A 22,037-nucleotide genomic window follows, 5' to 3' on the forward strand; every position below is an offset into this window, starting at 1 on the left:
GGACGTGGCCGGGTACTTGTACTTTACACTCTCTCACTTAGTCCTTAGTCGGATTCCTAATCTTCCCTCATCTGAACATTCATAATACCATAAAGATATGATACAACATCCATGACATCTAACATGTCTAACCTGAGCTTTAATCCAATGTATTCAACATGGTTTTTCAGTGGCAAATTTCATATAAAAGAAGATCATGATTTTCCTTTAAAATAACTATTGTCAACTCTCATGATCTTGGCGGAAGCCTATATATATTTTTCCAAAATATTCAGAGTATACTGCTCTGTGCCCAGTTTACACATTGAAGCTTGAATCTCCTGCTATTTTGATGTCATCCACTCATATTAAACTGTTTGTAGTTTACATAATTGTAAGTGTTTGGCATTTTTTTTCACCTCAAAATTTCAGAAATTCAAGAGAACATTTTTTTCTTCAAGGAACAGGGGGTCAATTCGCAACAGAATAGTGTATTGCTCAAAAGCAAAAAAAACCCAGTTATTCTGTGTCAGAAACCTATTATGTGTAAAATATTTAATTTCAATCCAAATTCAGACCTGTATTAAGCACAGATATTCAAATATTGTGTCCATATTTGCCCCAACTGTTCAGGGTTGGACCTCTGCCATTGAATACAGCTTGGCTTGGCAAAGCAATTTATTAGAACTCATACTCAAATCAACCAATCAAAATGTCAGATTTCATGTTTCGAGCATGATTTTTGTGCTCCAAGCACTGAACAAAGTTTTATGACTTCAACCCGTGGTAGCTCCATAATTTATATTATTACATCTTTGATTTATGTTTAGAAGTTTCTGTATGCTATTTATTTATGTCAGTTGTCCTTGACCTTATTTTCATGGTTCAACGACTGCTGTAAAAATTTAAGTTTAGTTGTTTTGTCATGTGTTTTCTCATTCATTATGAGTAATAGAATAACTATATATTGTACATGAATACAAAGTAGGAATAGGTCTACTTTATTTGGTAAATGGAGTGATTGTAAAGTGTACATGTCTGTCTGGCATTTTCATGGTCCATAAATGTTAAGTAGTCTAAGAGGGGGCCCACTCCAGTCATGCTTCAGTGATTCTCTAGATAATCAACCAAATTTTTCCCAGAAAAGGGGGGGGCCCAGCCTCCTGGGCCCCCCTCTTAATCCGCCTCTGGTTTCTCAGATACTATATAAGCAATATGTCAACTTTGATTCATCCATGGAATGATTGTGAGGTGTACATCGCAGGGCTCATCAGACCTTGACCTCAACCTTATTTCCATGGTCTATTGGTCATGCAATGTTTGAATTTCATTGTTTGGTCTATTTTTGTATACTTTTGAGGTCTGTCTGGCAGGGTTCATCTGACCTTGACCTCATTTGCATGGTTATTAGGTCAATATTAAGCTTTCATGGTTTGGTATACTATTAGTATTAAATTGTTCAACTATATTTGGTGTATGGAATGATCATTGATGATAGCAAGGTGTATTGGTCTGTTGACAGGGTTCATCTGACTTTGACTTTGACCTTGACCTTGGATAATAGGAAATATGGTCTACCATATTTGATACCTGGAATGATCGTAAGCATACATGTCTGTCTGGCTTGGATTGTCTGACCCTGGCCTCATTTTTACTGATGAATGAGATGATTCCTAATGTTTATATTATGTGATGCTTCAGTAAAAATTTATCTTTAGAATATCAGCATATAATTCAAATATGGTTAATAGTAAAACAGGCAAGACATTTCAGCGGTCTTGTTTTACTAAATTTTCAACTCTATTTGATATTTCTATGTATTTGTGTTTTTAAGTTGAGGTAATGCAAAATTGTATTTCTAGATTCACGATGTCACAATAAATGTGGTAGTGATGGCATAGAAAAGACCTTTCTACATGTTGTTGTGAAACATTATACATTTTGTCCATAGAATTTTGTCAGACATTTTTTTGACTCACAAACTAATTAGAGCACCTGCAAATTCCAATCAATTGATTGACCTCATTGTTTTTCCTTATTAATAATGCCTTTTATGTAAATCATTATTTGTTACTTGAATATGTTTACTATTTTCAAAAAACAAAGCAGACAACTTTGCCAAATTTTGTGAAGAACTAGACTTTATCTCCACTGCTAAATCCCTGTGAAAATTCATAATAGTTAATAAAGCTTACATTTTAAACTACACATAGCTATTACCTTTCAACAGTTGAGTCTAAGCCTCAATCACCTACATGACCTAATGTTTTAATATTTCTTTTTTCATGCAGACATCCTCTGGCCTACATGTACTTTTAAATTTTGTCTTTTATTGAATACTTTCAGCACTTTGTGAAATCAGAAATCATACTTTATGTTTGAGAAAATGCAAATTGAAGGTTAAATATTAAAGTCAGAGTGTCATGACCCTAATACCTCCATTCCTCTTCAGAGACAAGATAACATCAGTCCTGAAATGTATATTATTCATAAAAATTAGTTAGAATTATAGGAAAAGTGCAAAAGTTTTACACTCTTATGGTTTGTCTGTAATATCTATAATACCTGTCTCTTTATAACACATGTTAGTGTTACCTTTACCTTATGTAATTTTATTTGTCATTTTAAAAGCATTAAAGTTTAGATTGATTCTTTTTAAATTGAATGGCCTTATAATAAAAATGAAATTTGTTGTGATTGTCCGATTGATTTTTTGGTCAACAATAGATATTGTTAGATTATATTGATGAGATATAAACATGCAAGTCAGTATCTCCATACATTTCCTAATTAAGTACCATGGGTGGTTTAGTAATTGTGATTTCTTGGGATTTCATTGTCATAGATAAAACTGAAGTGTAATTATTATTTGGTGGTTATCAGAAGTTTATGTAAATGTCTTCGTATTAAATATGAGGTGCTTTCAGCAAGAATGTTTTCTTATAAATAACATGTAAGTTATAGTGATTGAATATTTCAGAATTGGAAGAGAATGGCTAAACAGGTTGGATTACTTCCCGCAGGCTGTCAACCCTGGAATGTGGACGTTGTGGCCGCCAGTGGGGACAGATTTGTTTACTGTGCCACACTATGTGTCTATATTTATCAGGTAAACTAAAAAATACTATAATTGAGGTTGCAGTTTTATTCTTTAGATGTATGAAATATTTGCCACTGGATGTTAAGCAAACCATCAAGTCAATCAATATAGCTATCAATCTGTTTAATATAAATTCTGTAGAAGGCAATTTTCAAAATAATGATTTTAGAATGTCAATTTTCAGAATAATGATGTTAATATTTATCTGGTAGTATATTGCTACTTATCTCATGTTAATAGATTATTGTATTGATCCTTTGATTATATCCAAGGGCTATTATTATAATGACCGTTCTATATTGCTTTTTATGCGAAGCTAATTTTATATGTATATGGCTTTGTCTTTTGAGATTGTTTTAAAACATCCTGTATAATCAATGAAACCAATTTGTTCTAAGGTTGACATTTACTGAAAATTATTTATTTTTATCATCTTGCACAGAAAAATAATGATTTACTTTGAAGAGCAGACACTAAACATTATTTACAAAATGTTTGTATTTTTCTTATAATTTGAACAATTCTTCGTTTTAAATAACATACTCAAGGTGGTACCCAACACTTTCACTAAAATTAATTTGGCTCGTTTAATTTTCCTAAAATTTTGCCAAAGTATTTACTTTGACCCTTAAACAAAAATATAAAAAATTTCAAAAATTTTGAACCAACCGTTTTGTCAGAAAAATTACACTGGTTATATAGCACTTTGACAAAAACCAATTTTGATCATTAAGAAGCTTTTAAATATTCCTTTTACAACACAACGTAATTAAAAGGTTTAGCTGACTTTACAGAGTTATCTCTCTGTAGTGTTAGGTACCACCTTAAAGACATACAAAAATGTAAAACATTATTAAAAGTAATTACTTCTCTTTATTGGAAATCATAGTCAAGAAACAAAAGGGAAACTACTTAGAATGTATATCAATTATGTCATACTTTGAAAAAAAAAATTGTAAAACAAACATCCAAACAAAATTGTCTGATTGGTCAAATTTGCCCAATGTCTACATGTTTTAGTATTATTTTTATATTAATTTGAAAATAACATTTATGTATAGTTTCCCTGTGCAAAACACATTCCTAAATATACTATCTAATACAATTTGAAAAACAAAATATTTGAAATGTTTGAGAGATTTAAACCAAAGTAACCTTACAGAACAATTAAACTGAATGCATGTCAACTTTTGTAGAGTTTAATATATGAGTTGCCTCAGATACAAATCTACCTTATATGCTAGTGCATGTAAATATGTACATGTACAAGACTTTGACTGATGTTGGAACTTTCAAATAAGAAATGAAAATTAATTTTGGTCTGTTTCTTTCTGGTTCTTAGAATAATCAAATTTTCAAACAGTTACAATCTTTCCAAAAAGATTTTTTTCAACATAAAATAAGTTAACAGATATATTGATATTCATTTGCATACAGTCGATTTCTATCCTAAACAGCTCATATGCTATACTTGTTTTAGTTATTTAAACCTGTTTATATGTCAGAGTGTATTATTTAAGTCATATCAATACACAAGTACTGCTATCATTGCACAAAACTATTAGCCTTTCATATATAGTTTTTATAAACTAAATTGTTTGTTTTAGTTGGATCGAAAGTTCCAAGAATTCAGACTGGTTTCCATCATGTCAGAGCACAAGAAAACTATAACAGCCATAGCCTTTAACCCAAGGAACCCTGACCTCTTAGCAAGTGCTGGAGCTGACAGAAAGGTTATTATATGGAATGTGGCCAATCAAAAACTGGTTGCTAGAATGGATACAGCTGACACACCTAAAGCCATTGGTTGGTGCTATGACCAATTAGATACCTTGTCTTTTGCTGGTGGGAAAGGACCTGTTCAAATGTGGAAATTCCAGGATGGACTGATGATAAAAACATGTAGGGAAGCTTCAGGGTTTCCTTCAAATATTTTGTTGTTGAGATGGCATCCTAAGAATACAGGGCGGCTAGCTGTTGGTCATCAGAATGGTGCAATATCTATTTGTAATGTAGGTTAGTATTTAAAATGTAAACTATATTAATATAGGATTTTTTTTCTTATAATCTTTGAACATATTTTCTTACAATTTTCGAGAATATAGTTGATATAATAATGAAAGATATAGAGCAAAAAGTAAATCCATAAAGGATATAAAAAACACAGTTTTTGTTAGATCTAATAAAGGACTGCGTTTCCCTCAATTTTTAGTTTGGTACCCCGATTTAGTTTTTTGTCCATGGATTTATGAGTTTGAACAGCGGTATACTACTGTTTCCTTTATTTACATACTAATAACTATTAATAAATGCTAAGGTGTCAGAAATTAAAAGTTCCTTGAAGTTCATAATAGAAGTTCTAAATAGAAAAAAATGTAATTTCATTCTATCGAAATAAATGTTAAAGAATATTTAATCCAGCAGTAACAGTTATTATGACATTGTTTATAACAAATTTTCCAGTGCAACTTTTTATAACAAATTTTCCAGTGCAACTTCTGTTAGGTGGAACAAATAAATGTTGAAAAGCATGACAAGGGAAACATGACCAAGAGTGGTCATTATAGGATTCTGATGATATAAATTTGTAGGAAGTGTTATTTTCCTAATTCTAACAATTTGTCTTGTTTGTAGGAGGTAAAAGTTACAAGAATACATTAGGACCTGAAGATGAAGATGATTCTGAGGTGGAGGACCCAGTGTCAAGTCTACAGTGGGACCCTCTGTCTACAGACTACTTAATAATGTGTAATGTCCGAGCTGGTGTACGACTGATTGACACAGAGTCACAGTCAATTATCATGAAGTTTACCCCACCTAGTGCTGCGTCTAGTATTAGTGCTATGTCTTGGATAAATAACGCTCCTGGGATATTTGTTACTGGTGGTAGGTTTAGGTTTTAAGTTAAAATTATTGTATAATACATCAGGCTACAGAAAAATGAAGATAGCATATTTATAAAAGTCATTCATAAACCAAATTTTGATTCTCTGTAATTCCGATTTCTGGAACAAACAATGATAAATTCCAAAAAGTCTGATACAAGTGTATCTTTAAAATGAAATTAAGTGAAATTTAAATATTTGAAAATTAAGGTAACAGGAGATACTGAGGAAAGATATTGAAACATCAATTAGTAACATGTGTAGACCAAAATTAAGGAGACATTCAAGAAAGAAAACATGGTAATTTAAGTCAGGAAAGTTTAAACCCAAGAGTTATAAAAAACATTTTCTAATTTTTGAAGACGTAAAAAAATATTTTTTGTAAATATTTAATCTTTCTTTTTTTTCTTTTGATTTTTCAGATGTTAGAAGTGGAATTTTAAGAATTTGGAATGTTTCTATGTCTAAACCAATAGAAACTATCAAGATAAAAAAGACCGGTATACATGCTTTACAAGCCATAACGACTAAAATAATGAAGTCTAAAGATAGAGAAGGTCATGTGTCATCTACAAGTGCTGCTGACTCTCCTGCACTGGTCAATCAGGCACATTTCGCTGTACCTCCAGCACAAATACTGTGTACGTTCCATGATGGGGGAGTAGGCTTGTATGATCTTGGACTAAAGAAGTGGAAATTTTTACGAGAAGAGGTAATTGTAATTTTTTTGTTTATGCTTTTTAGGTTGTGATGTTATGTATATGGGTTATCTGGAAATATATACTGTAAATTGAGAAATTAATACATTTATTTATTATTGCATTGTGAAATATTTAACATTGGCAAACATGCAAAATTTATTATACATGTGATTGCAAAAATTTTACTACATGTATTGAAATTATGAATGCAAGTTTTTATAATGACAAACTTGATACTTTAGCATTTTTACACTCATAATTTCTGTATTAGTCCTTGTTAAAAATATTATACTGTAATAATTTTAGTGCCAATTTAAACAGTCTACCTAGCATTCTAATTGTTGTGCATTTTAGATACAATGGAATTTTGACAGGACGAAAATGAAAAAAGTTTAACATGATAATTTAAATTTTTCCCCAGACAATTTTGTTTTAATAGAAAAGACACCATTAATAATGTATCTAACTGTATAATGAGGGGTGGACAGCTAAAAAGGGAGGTGGAAGAGAGTATCCCCTCTTTGCACCCCCTCTATAATGCATCATTAAAATATAATTGAATTAAAAATAATCGTATGCTTCACTAAATTTCAAAGTAAATTCAGATGAATTGTCACTATAAAGGCAAGGAAATATTAAAAGAAAAACAAGCTATGAAAAAATGTTTATTTTAATATGCCAAAGAATCATGTTATTTTTGTTAAAAAGAAAACACAAAAACATGTTAAATGTAACTCACTAACATAAGTACATATCCAGATATAAAAAAAAAAGCTCATGAATGCTTCATTTTAACATGAGTCATATGTATGACCCTTCCTGGAGTTGTATCTTAAATAGATTTACTTTTAGATGAAATATGGAAAAAGCTAGGTTAAAACACATGTTTTAACACTAATTCTATTAAATTAAGATGGCTTAACAATTTCTTCTGTTCACAAAACATTATGAATACTATGGATACATGCCAAAACAACATTTATATCAATTGTTTAAAGACTGATAGATCTATGAATTGGTAAAAATCTGTTAAGGTATCTGAATCAATTTTGATATTTTAGAAATAATTATCAGGTAAAAAAGAAGTAGGATTCCATTACTAATGTTTTAGCTTAGCTATTTTCTTACTAATAATTTCCCAATGATTTTTGAGTTTTCTAAATGTAGAGTTAATGTTGTAAAACAGAGGAAATAGTCTCAGGAAACTTGATTTATAAAAAGGGTTTCTAAACAAAAAATCTAGTTCCCAAAGCAGTGAGGCAGATGAAGAAATTTGTTATGCATGATGCCATATCTGAATTGGTTTAAACTCGAAACAAGAGAACAGAAAACATAATGCAAAGAACATGGTTGACATGTATTAGAAACAATGCATAATGTCTGTGTGAAATTCCAATTTTTTTTTCTGCCAAGAAAATGAGACAGGTCTTTTGCATTGTGTCAAGCTCACTAAGCTTTATTAAGAATTTAAATGGATTTTATTTCTATTACTTGACAATTGTTCTTATTGACATTATCTAGATTTAAGAAGATGTGGTATGATTGCCAGTGAGGCAACTCTCCATCCAAGTCACATTTATAAAAGTAAACTATTATCATGATTATAGGTCAAAGTATGGTCTTCAACTTGGAGTGTTGGCTCACATGGAACAGCAAGCTATAAAGGGCCCCCAAAATGACTAGTGTATAACCATTCAAACAGGAAAACCAATGGTCTAATATATATAAAATTTTTAAAAGAAACTAGAAACATTTATGAACGACATCAACAAACAACAACTACTGAACATCAGATTCCTGACTTAGGACATGTGCAAACAATTGCAGTAGGTTTAAATGTTTTAATGGTGCCAAACCTTTACCCTTATCTGAAACAATAGTATAACATCACAACATAGAAAGACACGCTATAAAATATCAATTATCTACCTGTACTAACCAAGACTTTTCACATTGTTATGTCCAGCAACTTTGTCATTTTTAAGCGATTGTTTTACTAAAGAATTAATTGATCACTGTGTTGTCACGTTGTGTGTTTCACAGCTTCATATTCATGTTTGGTTTCAAATCATGCACACACATATATATATAACAAACATCCATTAGTGAAAGATACAAGCAATCTTGCTTGTTAAAATACAAATTAATCTAACTTTTGAAATACAAATTAATGTTACTTATTGAAAAATACAAATTAATCTTAATTGTTGAAAAATACAAATTAATCTTGCTTGTTGAAGTACAAATTAATGTTACTTGTTGAAAAATGTTGAAATACAAATTAATCTTTAATACTTGTTGAAAAATACAAATTAATCTTAATTGTTGAAATATAAATTAATCTAACTTGTTGAAAAATACAAATTAATCTTGCTTGTTGAAATACAAATTAATCTTACTTGTTAAAGCAAGAATAAACTTTACACAAGTTATCTCTCTTTACCATTGATAAATTTGTCTAAGTAAAAGATCTATAGCAACACTTGAAGATAAATTGGATCCCCTTCAATGCAGTGTAACTTGTTAATTTCAGGTGAAATATAAAGTTTGAGATAAGTTCAAATTCGAGCAAAAGTCGGAGATATTTGTAATTTATGTACAGAATGACAATATTGCACTTTTGTCGCAGAAAGCTCGACATATGGATAGTGATTCGGCGGCGGCGGCTACAACGGCATTAGCTAACTTCTGAAAAGCTTTATGTTTTAGAAAGTGGAAGACCTGGATGCTTCATACTTAGTATATGGATGCCCCATGTTAGGAAGTTTCCTTCAGTCACATGTCCAATGTCCTTGACCTCATTTTCACCTTGCAAGGTCCTCATGCCTGTCAGACAGTTTTCACTTGATCTCGGCCTCATTTCATGGATCAGTGAACAAGGTTAAGTTTTGGTGGTCAAGTCCATATCTGAGATACTACAAGCAATAGGTCTAGTATATTCGATGTATGGAAGGACTGTAATGTGTACATGTCCAACTGGCAGGTGTCATCTGACCTTGACCTCATTTTCAAAGTTCAGGTGGTTATAGTTAAGTTTTTGTGTTTTGGTCTGTTTTTCTTATACTGTATGCAATAGGTCTACTATATTTGGTACATGGAATGATTGTAAGGTGAACCTATCTAGCTCGCAGGTGTCATCTGACCTTGACCTCATTTTCATAGTTCAGTGGTCAAAGTTAAGTTTTTGAGTTTTGGTCTTTTTTTCTAATAGTATATGCAATAGGTCAACTTCATTTGGTTTATGGAAATGTTTTATTATCTATATGTCAGTCGCGCAGGTTTTATTTGACCTTGACCTCATTTTCTCGGTTCATTGCTCAGTGTTAAGTTCTTGTGTTTTTGTCTGTTTTTCTTGAACTATAAGCAATAGGTTAACTATATTTGTTGTATGGAAGAATTGTTAGCTGTACATGCCTGCCTGGTATGGTTCATCTGACCTTGACCTCATTTTCATGGTTCAAAGGTCAATGTTATATTTTCTTGGTTTACATTAAGTTTCTGTGACAGTTGTAAAAAAACTTCTTATTTAGGACTTTTTAGGACTATCAATATAATATCAATGATTAGTAAAGAAGGCGAGACATTTCAGTGTGTACACTCTTGTCTTAAACTACAAGCAATAGGTCAACTGTATTTGTTGTATGGAAGAATTGTTAGCTGTAAATGTCTGCATGGCATGGTTCATCTTATCTTGACCTCATTTTCATGGTTCATTGGTCAATGTCTAGATTTCTTGGTTAATGATAAGTTTATGTGACAGTTGTAATAAAGCTTTATAATTATTAACTATCAACATAATATCAATGATGAGTAAAAAACATTGTAATATGTCATTTCTAAAAAATAGAGTGAAGGTAACTCAGGTGCTCATATTCATGAAATTTCAAGCAAAAATAAACATGCAAGTAATCGGCTTTTGATTGTGTATATATATGGACCTAGACCTTACTTTTGTTACGTTTTTGTGTAAATAGAAAAATTTTCATCAGTATTTCTTGTTAAAGTTATTTGTTAAAAACAGTGAATTTCTGTATGTATAGATATGTTAATTCTTTTAGTTTTACTAATTTTTATAGTGTGAACAACCAGTATTTCTGTTATAAATCAAGTGCTACAGATAAAAAGTTTGGAAACAAATTGTAAATGCGTAAAGGGACAATTTTTTTGCAACATTTGAAAATCTTTTCAATAGAAACATTAACAACATAACTCCAATATATACTGTAAAAGCAGAAATTTTCGTGGAGGATTTTATTTCGTTTATTTCGTGGGTAGATTATATCCATGAAATCAAAACCCCAACGAAAATTTAACCTCCATATAATACCACTTACATTTAAGGAAACCATGAAATAAATCCCCTTCAAATCTTATTGAGAGACAACACCACAAAATTTTAACCTCATGAAAATTAATGTTACTTCAGTATACGTACAATCAAAATTGATGTTACTACAGTATACATACAATGAAAATTAATGTTACTACAGTATACATACAATCAAAATTGTTTTTCAGTTGAGACATAGATCTATATCATTTACTTTCATTTAGTAGAGTAATACAATAAAATATATAGCAATTAAAAGGAACATTGTAACATAAGACAATACTAAACAAACTTTGTCTGATTTTGATGCCAGGTCTTTGTATGTAATGATATCTTTATGCAGTGGCATAACTTGGTTCTTTCTCTGTTTCCAACACATGGACTTTAGTGTGTATTGTAGAAATCCTCTAATCTCAGTCGGATGTTTATGGAAAAAATAGGAGTTTATCAGGTTAAAAAACATGATGATAGCACTTGTTGTAAATACCATGACAATAAATACTATGAGAAATGATATAGGATTTGACGTAGCTGGTATTTTATCTGACGCTATTGTCAAAAAGATGACAAACGACAACAAGATAGTCACTCCATATGATAGCCTTTCACCGGATTCATGGGGAAGTAAAAAGACGAGCGGATTCAATAAAGATAGAAGAGTAATCGGTAAAAATATCAGGATGTTATAATACAACGGTACTCGTTTTATTTTAAGTTTGACTTCATATGACATATTCCCAAATAGCTGATTTATTCCAACTTTTGTACTTAAAATGTTCCAGTCTGGGTTCTGAGTTGCATAAAAATCTGTGTAAGGAATTTCTGCAGGTTGTGGAAATACTTGCCAAGCAGCATCCCATACTACAAATGTCAATGAACACTCTTGTTCATCAAATGGAAATTTCTTTATGTTAGCTGGACATTTTGAATTTATGATATCCCCTGGCATCCAAATAATACTTCCATCATGCTGAACAGAGACTTTGATTAAACTATTGGCGCCGAATGTTTTAATCTTATGTATGTCGTTTATAAGTAATAAATACGGAAACCAAACAGTTGATTTAAACACACTTATTTCTGTAATGTTGTTATAATCGATAGGGTTCCATTTAAGTGAGGAGTCAGTCCAAGACATATTAATGCTGGCCGATAGTGATAATATTCCGTCAACCTCGTCAAAATGGTTTATTCCTAGATTGCCGAATAGTATAGAAATCCTCATATTGTCAGAATTATTTAGAACTGGTTTTAACTCAGGATTATAGCTGTCAAATAAATCATTGTACAGTCTTTTGTAGTCATCAATGTTTTGACATAATGTTATATTAAAGAAAACTATCATTACACAAACATGTAGCACTTCCTTACTCATCTTGAAGACTCCTCAAATAAGCATCACTTCTTTACATGAGACTTATATACGATTTTATATGTAGTATGAATTTAGTTTACCTTATTGGTTAGCAATATCATTATTTTTTTTAAATTTTACCAAATTAATCATATATATTTGAATAAATGAGACAATATATCCATTAAGCTTCTGTTTACAGATGATCCAATTTAAGTGATTCTTTTGAACTTTTTTAAATAAGAACAATTCATTATTTTGTTTGTTTTGTAAAAAGGATTATTTTTTAGTGGATGCTTTTATTGTAGAAAACAGTTATCAGTTGAAGACTATTTACTTAGGTTGATGCATTTATTTAATGGACCAAAACTTTAATGGAAGTTAAATTAGTTTTTGCTATTTTTAGCTGTTGCATATGCATTGCATGTATTGTTAGTTTCAGTACAAACTACTTATAAAATAGCAGAGCAAAGATGATTATTGATTTGCTCTTTGTATAAATGATCAGGACATTATTTCTAATTTCAGTGCAATATAAATGGTTGCTAACAGTCATAAATGACAACACATGAAGCATGTTTTTTTTTGCTTAAAGGGGTATTAGCTGCCAAATCCCAGCCTACTGAATTTATTCAGACTCCCAAATTTGATTTTATATACTTTATATATACTGTTTAAAACAAAATAAAAAGAAAAAAAGATCCTTACAATATACATCTTTGTAATACCCCATGTCTGAATATCATTATGATGTATCCTCATTTCGTGTGTATTTCTGGTTGGAATGCATGCACAATCTCCATCTAAGCATTGTCTTGGACAGTTTCAAATTCAGTGCTGATCAAATATTTGTGAAAGAGTTATGCCCCTTAGAAGTATTAAGTAAATCGGAAAATGCAAAACGAATAATTTTTTTCTCTAGCCTTCGTTTCTTTATGAAAGATATTAATGAAAATTGAAAAGAAAAAAAAATGTTAAGTTATTGCCCTTATTTCAACAAAATTGAATCAAACTACTTACTTCTTTATATGAAAAATTATTTCCATATTAAGCTGTTATAAATGTTTTTATTCTAAATTGTAGGCAATGCCTCTTTAAGAGACATAAGAAGTGAACCTATTTACTATTCTGATTTGTAGGGACACATAGAAACCCTATTGCAAATGAGTGAATATTTTGTCCTGATGATGTTGATTGTTACTTTTATGTTTTGTAGGGACACATAGACACCATATTTGAGTGTATATTTTGTCCTGATGATGTTGATTGTTACTTTTCTGTTTTGTAGGGACACATAGACACCAGGCCCAAGACCACAATTAATGACCCCGCTTTTCGTTGTTCACGAATATAGTTCCCTTTAATTATAGTGTATTTTTTCTTTATTTTTTTTCTTTCCCTTTCTCATTCATTTCTTAGCTTTTCTGGGGTGGAAATGAAAGAAGAGAGCTGAAATAAACTTTTGGATGTTTTATTTTAACTGATTTTAATAAGGAAAGAGTGATTAGGCCAGGTGCAAAAAGGTTATATTTACACTTTTCGGAACATCTCTTGACTTGCCTATAGGGGTATGGATGTGTATTGGCCAAATTTGTATGATGTACAGATGCAATTTTTCTGAAAATTGCATATATTTTTGGACTTGTACTGTTCATTACACACACAAAAAATTAGACAAAAAGAATAGGCAAATTTTTTTTAATGTGACAAAACGTTATAAAGAAATGATAGAGGAATTAATTGTGGTCTCGGGCCACCATATTTGAGTGTACATGTTGTCCTGATGATGTTGATTGTTACTTTTATGTTTTGTAGGGACACATAGAAACCATATTTGAGTGTATATTTTGTCCTGATGATGTTGATTGTTACTTTTATGTTTTGTAGGGACACATAGAAACCATATTTGAGTGTATATTTTGTCCTGATGATGTTGATTGTTACTTTTATGTTTTGTAGGGACACATAGACACCATATTTGAGTGTATATTTTGTCCTGATGATGTTGATTGTTACTTTTATGTTTTGTAGGGACACATAGACACCATATTTGAGTGTATATTTTGTCCTGATGATGTTGATTGTTACTTTTATGTTTTGTAGGGACACATAGAAACCATATTTGAGTGTATATTTTGTCCTGATGATGTTGATTGTTACTTTTCTGTTTTGTAGGGACACATAGAAACCATATTTGAGTGTATATTTTGTCCTGATGATGTTGATTGTTACTTTTTATGATGTTGATTGTTACTTTTTATGATGTTGATTGTTACTTTTATGTTTTGTAGGGACACATAGACACCATATTTGAGTGTATATTTTGTCCTGATGATGTTGATTGTTACTTTTATGTTTTGTAGGGACACATAGAAACCATATTTGAGTGTATATTTTGTCCTGATGATGTTGATTGTTACTTTTATGTTTTGTAGGGACACATAGAAACCATATTTGAGTGTATTTTTTGTCCTGATGATGTTGATTGTTACTTTTATGTTTTGTAGGGACACATAGACACCATATTTGAGTGTATATTTTGTCCTGATGATGTTGATTGTTACTTTTATGTTTTGTAGGGACACATAGAAACCATATTTGAGTGTATATTTTGTCCTGATGATGTTGATTGTTACTTTTCTGTTTTGTAGGGACACATAGAAACCATATTTGAGCGTATATTTTGTCCTGATGATGTTGATTGTTACTTTTTATGATGTTGATTGTTACTTTTTATGATGTTGATTGTTACTTTTATGTTTTGTAGGGACACATAGACACCATATTTGAGTGTATATTTTGTCCTGATGATGTTGATTGTTACTTTTATGTTTTGTAGGGACACATAGAAACCATATTTGAGTGTATATTTTGTCCTGATGATGTTGATTGTTACTTTTATGTTTTGTAGGGACACATAGAAACCATATTTGAGTGTATTTTTTGTCCTGATGATGTTGATTGTTACTTTTCTGTTTTGTAGGGACACATAGACACCATATTTGAGTGTATATTTTGTCCTGATGATGTTGATTGTTACTTTTATGTTTTGTAGGGACACATAGACACCATATTTGAGTGTATATTTTGTCCTGATGATGTTGATTGTTACTTTTCTGTTTTGTAGGGACACATAGAAACCATATTTGAGTGTATATTTTGTCCTGATGATGTTGATTGTTACTTTTCTGTTTTGTAGGGACACATAGACACCATATTTGAGTGTATATTTTGTCCTGATGATGTTGATTGTTACTTTTATGTTTTGTAGGGACACATAGACACCATATTTGAGTGTATATTTTGTCCTGATGATGTTGATTGTTACTTTTATGTTTTGTAGGGACACATAGAAACCATATTTGAGTGTATATTTTGTCCTGATGATGTTGATTGTTACTTTTCTGTTTTGTAGGGACACATAGACACCATATTTGAGTGTATATTTTGTCCTGATGATGTTGATTGTTACTTTTTACGATGTTGATTGTTACTTTTTATGATGTTGATTGTTACTTTTTTGTTTTGTAGGGACACATAGACACCATATTTGAGTGTATATTTTGACCTGATGATGTTGATTGTTACTTTTCTGTTTTGTAGGGACACATAGAAACCATATTTGAGTGTATATTTTGTCCTGATGATGTTGATTGTTACTTTTATGTTTTGTAGGGACACATAGAAACCATATTTGAGTGTATATTTTGCCCTGATGATGTTGATTGTTACTTTTCTGTTTTTTAGGGACACATAGAAACCATATTTGAGTGTATATTTTGCCCTGATGATGTAGATTTGTTAGCCACAGCCAGTTTTGACGGTACAGTTAAAGTTTGGAATGTTACTAATATGGAGGCTGTAAGTCATGTCAGAAATGTTTTATACTATTCCAAATTTTTTTTATTTAGTAGATTAATTAACAGCTTTGTTTATAATATAAGGAAATGAGATAAATATCCATCTGAGGCCAAAGAATGTGGAAAGTAAGCATGCAACTAGTATAGGGAATCATAAAGGCTTCAACAATGAGCATTACTTTTACCTTATAGTCAGCTTTAAAAAACAAAAATGAAAAGGCCAATATGACAATAACAAAAACAAATATGATAAGACAGGAACCAACTACAACCACTGAATTACAGTCTTCTGACTTGGAACAGGGTTAAAACATGTTTGAGGGCACTCGACCCTCCCCTATGGCTAACCTGGGACATTGGTGTATAAGCACACCATATAAATGGCTTGAATCATTAGTTGCAACATAGCATACACTAATGATACAGATATTTGGGTAATTATTCCATCTAAAACAAGGAAGATCATTTTACCATTAGTTTTGATGTAGGAACTTTACTTCTATACTGTATGAAATACAAGTTAATATAATAAGTCTAATATAATTTGCCTGAATACTTATATAGTGAACAGAATGTCCAATTAATTTGAGACCTTCAGTTTAGCTGAAGATTACCAAATGTGTTACACAGATACTCTCCAAAAGGACCCTGATAGACTAATGTTAGGTGTTTCTTTATAGGTAAAAACATCCCCAGGTAATGAGGGAGTGATTTATTCTATATGCTGGGCCCCAGCTGATTTAAATTGTTTGGTAGCAGGTACTTCTAAGAAAGGGATATTCATATGGAATTATACCACCAACAGAATCACACAAAGATTCCATGAGGTAAATATTGCATGTCTGAACGCGTTAGAAATATTTGCCCTATAACTGTTATATTTATGGTAGATCAGATTCAGATGCATATTTATAAAAACATTGAGATGTGACATAATCACATCAATGTCAATCAGACAACTATCCACTACAGAACAAATGATGGAGATTATTTTGATTTGTAAGAAATCTTTGACAAATGAGTTATGTTTACGGTAGATCAGATAAGCACATATTGAAAATAAGAAGATCTGGTATGATTGCACTATATCAATTGAACAACTATCAATGGGAGACCAAAGATGTAAGCAAGGTCACCATTTTCTACAGAAGCAAATGCCTGTACCAAGTCAGAAAACAGTTTAATGTACTTTAGCTTTTGATTTTGCCATTTGAAAAGGGAGTTTTTGTTATTTTACTTTTCACCAAAAATTAATGTGTGCAATTGATTGATATTCATATTGTGCAGTGTTCAGTTGTTTTCGAAAGATCATAGATTGCGAATCTCTTTTGTTTTTATTTTGTGTTAAAGTTACTACCACAGATATCTACAATTAATAGCATGCCTGTGATCTCATTATGACTTAGTTATATCATGTGTCATAAAGTCATGTGCTCATCTGCTTCTATAAGATAGCTTGATGTGCTATCTCTTTAACAAAATTATACTGCTTTGTGAGGTTTACGTAGTGGTGCAAAATAAAAGATCAAAAGGAGGGGTGGGATTGTCTTTGATACAAAATTTATCAATCTATATGCTAAATTGTTGTATATGACCTATGTATTTTGGCAGCATGGAGAAAGCCCTGTTTTTGGTGTGGCTTGGAACCAGAGTGATTCCAGAAGGATTATGTCTGTTGGACAAGATACTTATTGGTAGTATTACCTTTCTGTGAATTAACAAATTATTTCATGTTTTTATTATTGTGAAAACTGCAACAGGGTTATAATAGCAATAATATAAACTCATATTTTGAAATTTTCTATGTGTATTAAACAGGATTTTTTTCAATATTGCAAAAATTAAAAAACGCAGTAATAAATGCACTCAATAATTTCTTAATTTACAGTATTTGTTTTTAAAAGAACAACCTTAACAGAATATAAGAGAATAACAAAATATCTGTAGTCCTTTTTGGAAAATGACGCAGTCATTGTTCCATAACTGGCGACCTGAACTTCATTACATTTCTCTGCCTACCGCGCTTGGTTTCGTATTTACTATTTTCTATACAAACTGGAATTTGCTTGTGTTATCATTATGCATGAGAGGTCACTGTGTAGTAATCAGCCAGGAACCAGTTTACAAACTAACTGGTTTCTGCTTGTATTCCACTATACTCGAACAAAGTGTTGTAGTTTGACGGGAACCAGTTTAGAATTTGTAAACTACAAAACGTAATCGGTTATTGTTCATTCCGTTTTGGTGTTTCATACCGACTTTTATGGTTTGAATAAGCTTAAGACCCTTCAAACATTAATGTGATAGGTATATTAAAGACTGTTTTACAAAAGGATGGAACTGTTTTGCTTTCAAAGTCGTACTATAGTGATATCTGTTATGTACGGATTTCCACTTTCACCGGTTAATTTCTTCTTTTACACGTGCTTTTGAAACTTCCTGTTTAAACATCTCAAGTTTTAAAATTGTTTTTTGAGTGAATTTAACTTATTTTAACAATCATGAAGCGTTCCAGAATCATTTTCAAGCAGTTTCTTCTTCTCTTTGATGATGGAAAATAGGTTTTTCTCAAGAAAATACCGCAAACGATCGCAGAGGAATTGAAACGTACAAGTCAAGTCGGCACCTGGTTAAATTGGCATCTAGTCAAATCGGCACCTATTTGTGACCGCATTTTGACGTCAAGTCGGCATCCAATAATATTTGTTATAATATTTTCTATTCAATTAATTAATAACTGTTACCAAGTACATAGTGAATATGTTGTTGTGTATAAAGGTAAACAACGAAGCCCTTACCCAAGCTGTTGTTTTAACAATTAGACAATTATTAAAATAAAATGGAAAACTATGAGTCCCTTTCAATAAAGGCACTGGCTACGGTTACATGGAAATGTAACAATAATAAAAATATTATTGTTACATTGGAGACTAATTGCCGGAATGCAAAGTTGGGCAAAGAACCGATTAATTACGAATGTAACAATAATTATTGAGGCTACCGTTACATTGTGTTATTGTTACATGAAAAACAGCAATGTACGCTAAATTTATTAAATTTAAATCTTCTTTAGCTGTGTTGCTTAATTCTTTCATATGTACTAATTAATACTTGTAATAATGATAATTAATAAGTATTATTATTATACAAATGGTGTTTAAGTAGTTTTACATATTAATCTTAAAGGTAATAAAAATACCTCAGATTAGTAGTGTCAAAATTAATGCAAAAATATAGTTTGTTGTTGAGAACTGGGGCTGATAAAGTGTTCACTGTTTGAAGTATTTAACTGCACACCTTCTCTTATTACTGTCATTATATACTTTGAACAATGGATGAAGAGATTTATTTTACCAATTTAGTTTTGGATGAAAAACTTGGGATGCGTTTGAAACGAAAATGAAACAATATCAAGACACAAATTTCATACAGCTCTATAGCTATAGCTCTATACAAAAGCAACTCTATAAAATTGATACATCAACTGAAGCAAAGTTTGTTAACTGCTAAGTTGGATACTGAAATCTGAGGTAAACCTAACATCCGTAATGGACGGCAATGCAATCATATTAAAAGACAACATGAAACTACACCACATGCTTTCAACCAAAAGATCGGATGAGAATATAAACATTGCGAGAGTAAAATAGTATTTCTCACAGAAAGCATGGCAAACATTAAAGACCGACCGTGCAAGCCGGCTGTATAGCCAGTCAAGGTCGTTAAAACTTCCATTTGTAACATTAAAGATTTCCTTATCTTCTAAAAGGAATATCGCAGAATTGAATTGCACGGTATGTGATACAGACGTTCACAGCGGAGGGTAGGAGGGGTCCTGATCCCGAAATCCCGGGCTTAAAAACATGAAGTCCCGAGGTCCCGAATTTAAAAAAAAATAAATCCGACATCCCGAAAGATCAATCTCGAAATCCCGAGCTTAAAAAAACACCCAATCCCGCATCCCGAAAAAGGTCCTGCCCCCTTATTACTTGTGTGTGATGGCTGCTTGGAGTGGATTCGTCAAAATGATGTGTCGGACTTAAACTTGCTCCAAAAACCACTTACTGGATATTTATAAACTGTAATTGTAAATAAAAAAAAATAAAGACATTGTATGTATTGTAAATATAAAATAAATGTCTTAAACTTTTATTATTTAGTACATATTACAAGTCCCATCGTACATTGCTGTTTTTCATGTAACAATAACGCTATGTAACCGTAGCCTCAATAGTTATTGTTACATTCGTAATTAATCAGGTCCTCACCCAACCATGCATTCCGGCATTTAGTCTCCAATGTAACAATAATATTTTTATTATTGTTACATTTCCATGTAACCGTAGCCAGTGCCTTCAATAAATCAAACTTTCATGCCAAATAATAAGCAAATTTAAGGTGTTTTTTTTTCAGTAAAGTTTAAAAAGCATTAAACAAACAATCCTGTAAAATGCTCAACTGGTTTAAATAATGCATAAACATATCCAATATCTCATGTATTAGTCCAAATAATTATGACGTCTGGCAAGGCTATTTTATTTTTTTTCTGTGATGTCTTCCTATGAAGTTCGTAGGAAGGCGTCCCAGAAAAAAATTAACATAGCCTTGCGGTCATAGAAAGGTGTCCTAGAATAAAATTTAAAAAGCCTTGCCAGACGTAATAATTATTTTGACTACTCATATATATATCATTAAAAATACACCAAAAAAGTCATTGAGAAAAATAAATATATACAAAATGTACATGAACACCCAAAAATGTGAAAGTTAGTATTTAACTCTTTTTGCTTAAATACTGAAAAAAATTCTGGCAACCCCTTACTTATTTTTTACTCTTTTTGCATAAAATACCGTTAAAATTTATATTTAACATGGGTGACGAATTGACTAAATCAGGTGTCGATTTAACCAGGTGCTGATTTGTCCAGGTGCCAATCTAACCAGGTGCCGGTTTGACTAGAATTCTTTGACAATGTTTGAAATTACCTGAGTTTCATTAGACCTTTGATAACAGTAACAAAAAGATTATTTACTTAATATTTTGTGGGAGAAGGGGGTTCAGACTATGTGGTATCAGGTCTGTTCGAGCCCAATACACTTTCGCACCCTACACGTTCGCACCCAAGGTCCGTTTGCACTCTACTCATTCGCGCCCAATTTTAATTCAAATTCAAGTTGAATAATTGGAAAAAATGATTGTTGTTTTAAATTGCTTTGGTGTAAATACTGAATGTATTTATAGCTTGGTATGAGTAAAACATTGAAGATTTTTAAGGAAAAACACAAAAGATAATTGTTTTTAACAGGTTGGTCCCTTTGATCTGAAACAACGAAACAATAAAATATAGGAACCAAAATATAGCAATCCACTATTATAACCAAAACATGATAAAATCTATTCAACACACAGAAAAAAACATAGTCAGAATCTCACTTCATTTTGAAAGAAGTCAATGAAACAAAGTTATAGCAATACACTAACAAAACATGATTAAGAGTTATTCAACACAAAATAAAATGTTGACAAAATACCACTTTATTTAGAAAGGATTATTATAATTTTTAACAATGCGCTATCTAAAACATGATTAAGATTTATTCAACACAAAAAAAAATGCTGTCTCACTTTATTTTGAGACAATGACAACAATTATACTTATAAGAAAACACTTGCTTACAGAGTTATTAAACACAAAACCAATTAAGATTGGGTGCGAACATGTAGGGTGTGAAAGTGAAAGGGGCGAACATGAGTGGGCGCGAACGGACCCGGATTCAGACTATGTACCAGTGAGAAATATACAAGCCTTTCTACGGTATTTATTTGT

The 22,037-nt window shown here is 31.3% G+C and overlaps 1 protein-coding gene across 1 annotated transcript in view; it reads left to right on the plus strand.

Annotated features, from left to right (window-relative positions):
• The window catches only part of LOC143085234 (WD repeat-containing protein 17-like), a 57,899-nt gene that overhangs the window by 1,548 nt on the left and 34,314 nt on the right, over nucleotides 1–22,037 (plus strand). Inside the window, exons 2-8 of the mRNA XM_076261471.1 lie at nucleotides 2,960–3,088; nucleotides 4,687–5,095; nucleotides 5,714–5,965; nucleotides 6,387–6,676; nucleotides 16,097–16,210; nucleotides 16,890–17,036; nucleotides 17,821–17,903. Of these exons, the coding sequence (XP_076117586.1) occupies nucleotides 2,972–3,088; nucleotides 4,687–5,095; nucleotides 5,714–5,965; nucleotides 6,387–6,676; nucleotides 16,097–16,210; nucleotides 16,890–17,036; nucleotides 17,821–17,903 (1,412 nt within the window). The 5' untranslated portion in view covers nucleotides 2,960–2,971. The remainder of the gene's footprint in view (nucleotides 1–2,959; nucleotides 3,089–4,686; nucleotides 5,096–5,713; nucleotides 5,966–6,386; nucleotides 6,677–16,096; nucleotides 16,211–16,889; nucleotides 17,037–17,820; nucleotides 17,904–22,037) is intronic.

The sequence above is a fragment of the Mytilus galloprovincialis genome, chromosome 8 (genome assembly GCF_965363235.1).
Source record: "Mytilus galloprovincialis chromosome 8, xbMytGall1.hap1.1, whole genome shotgun sequence".
NCBI classification, from domain to species: Eukaryota; Metazoa; Mollusca; class Bivalvia; order Mytilida; family Mytilidae; genus Mytilus; species Mytilus galloprovincialis.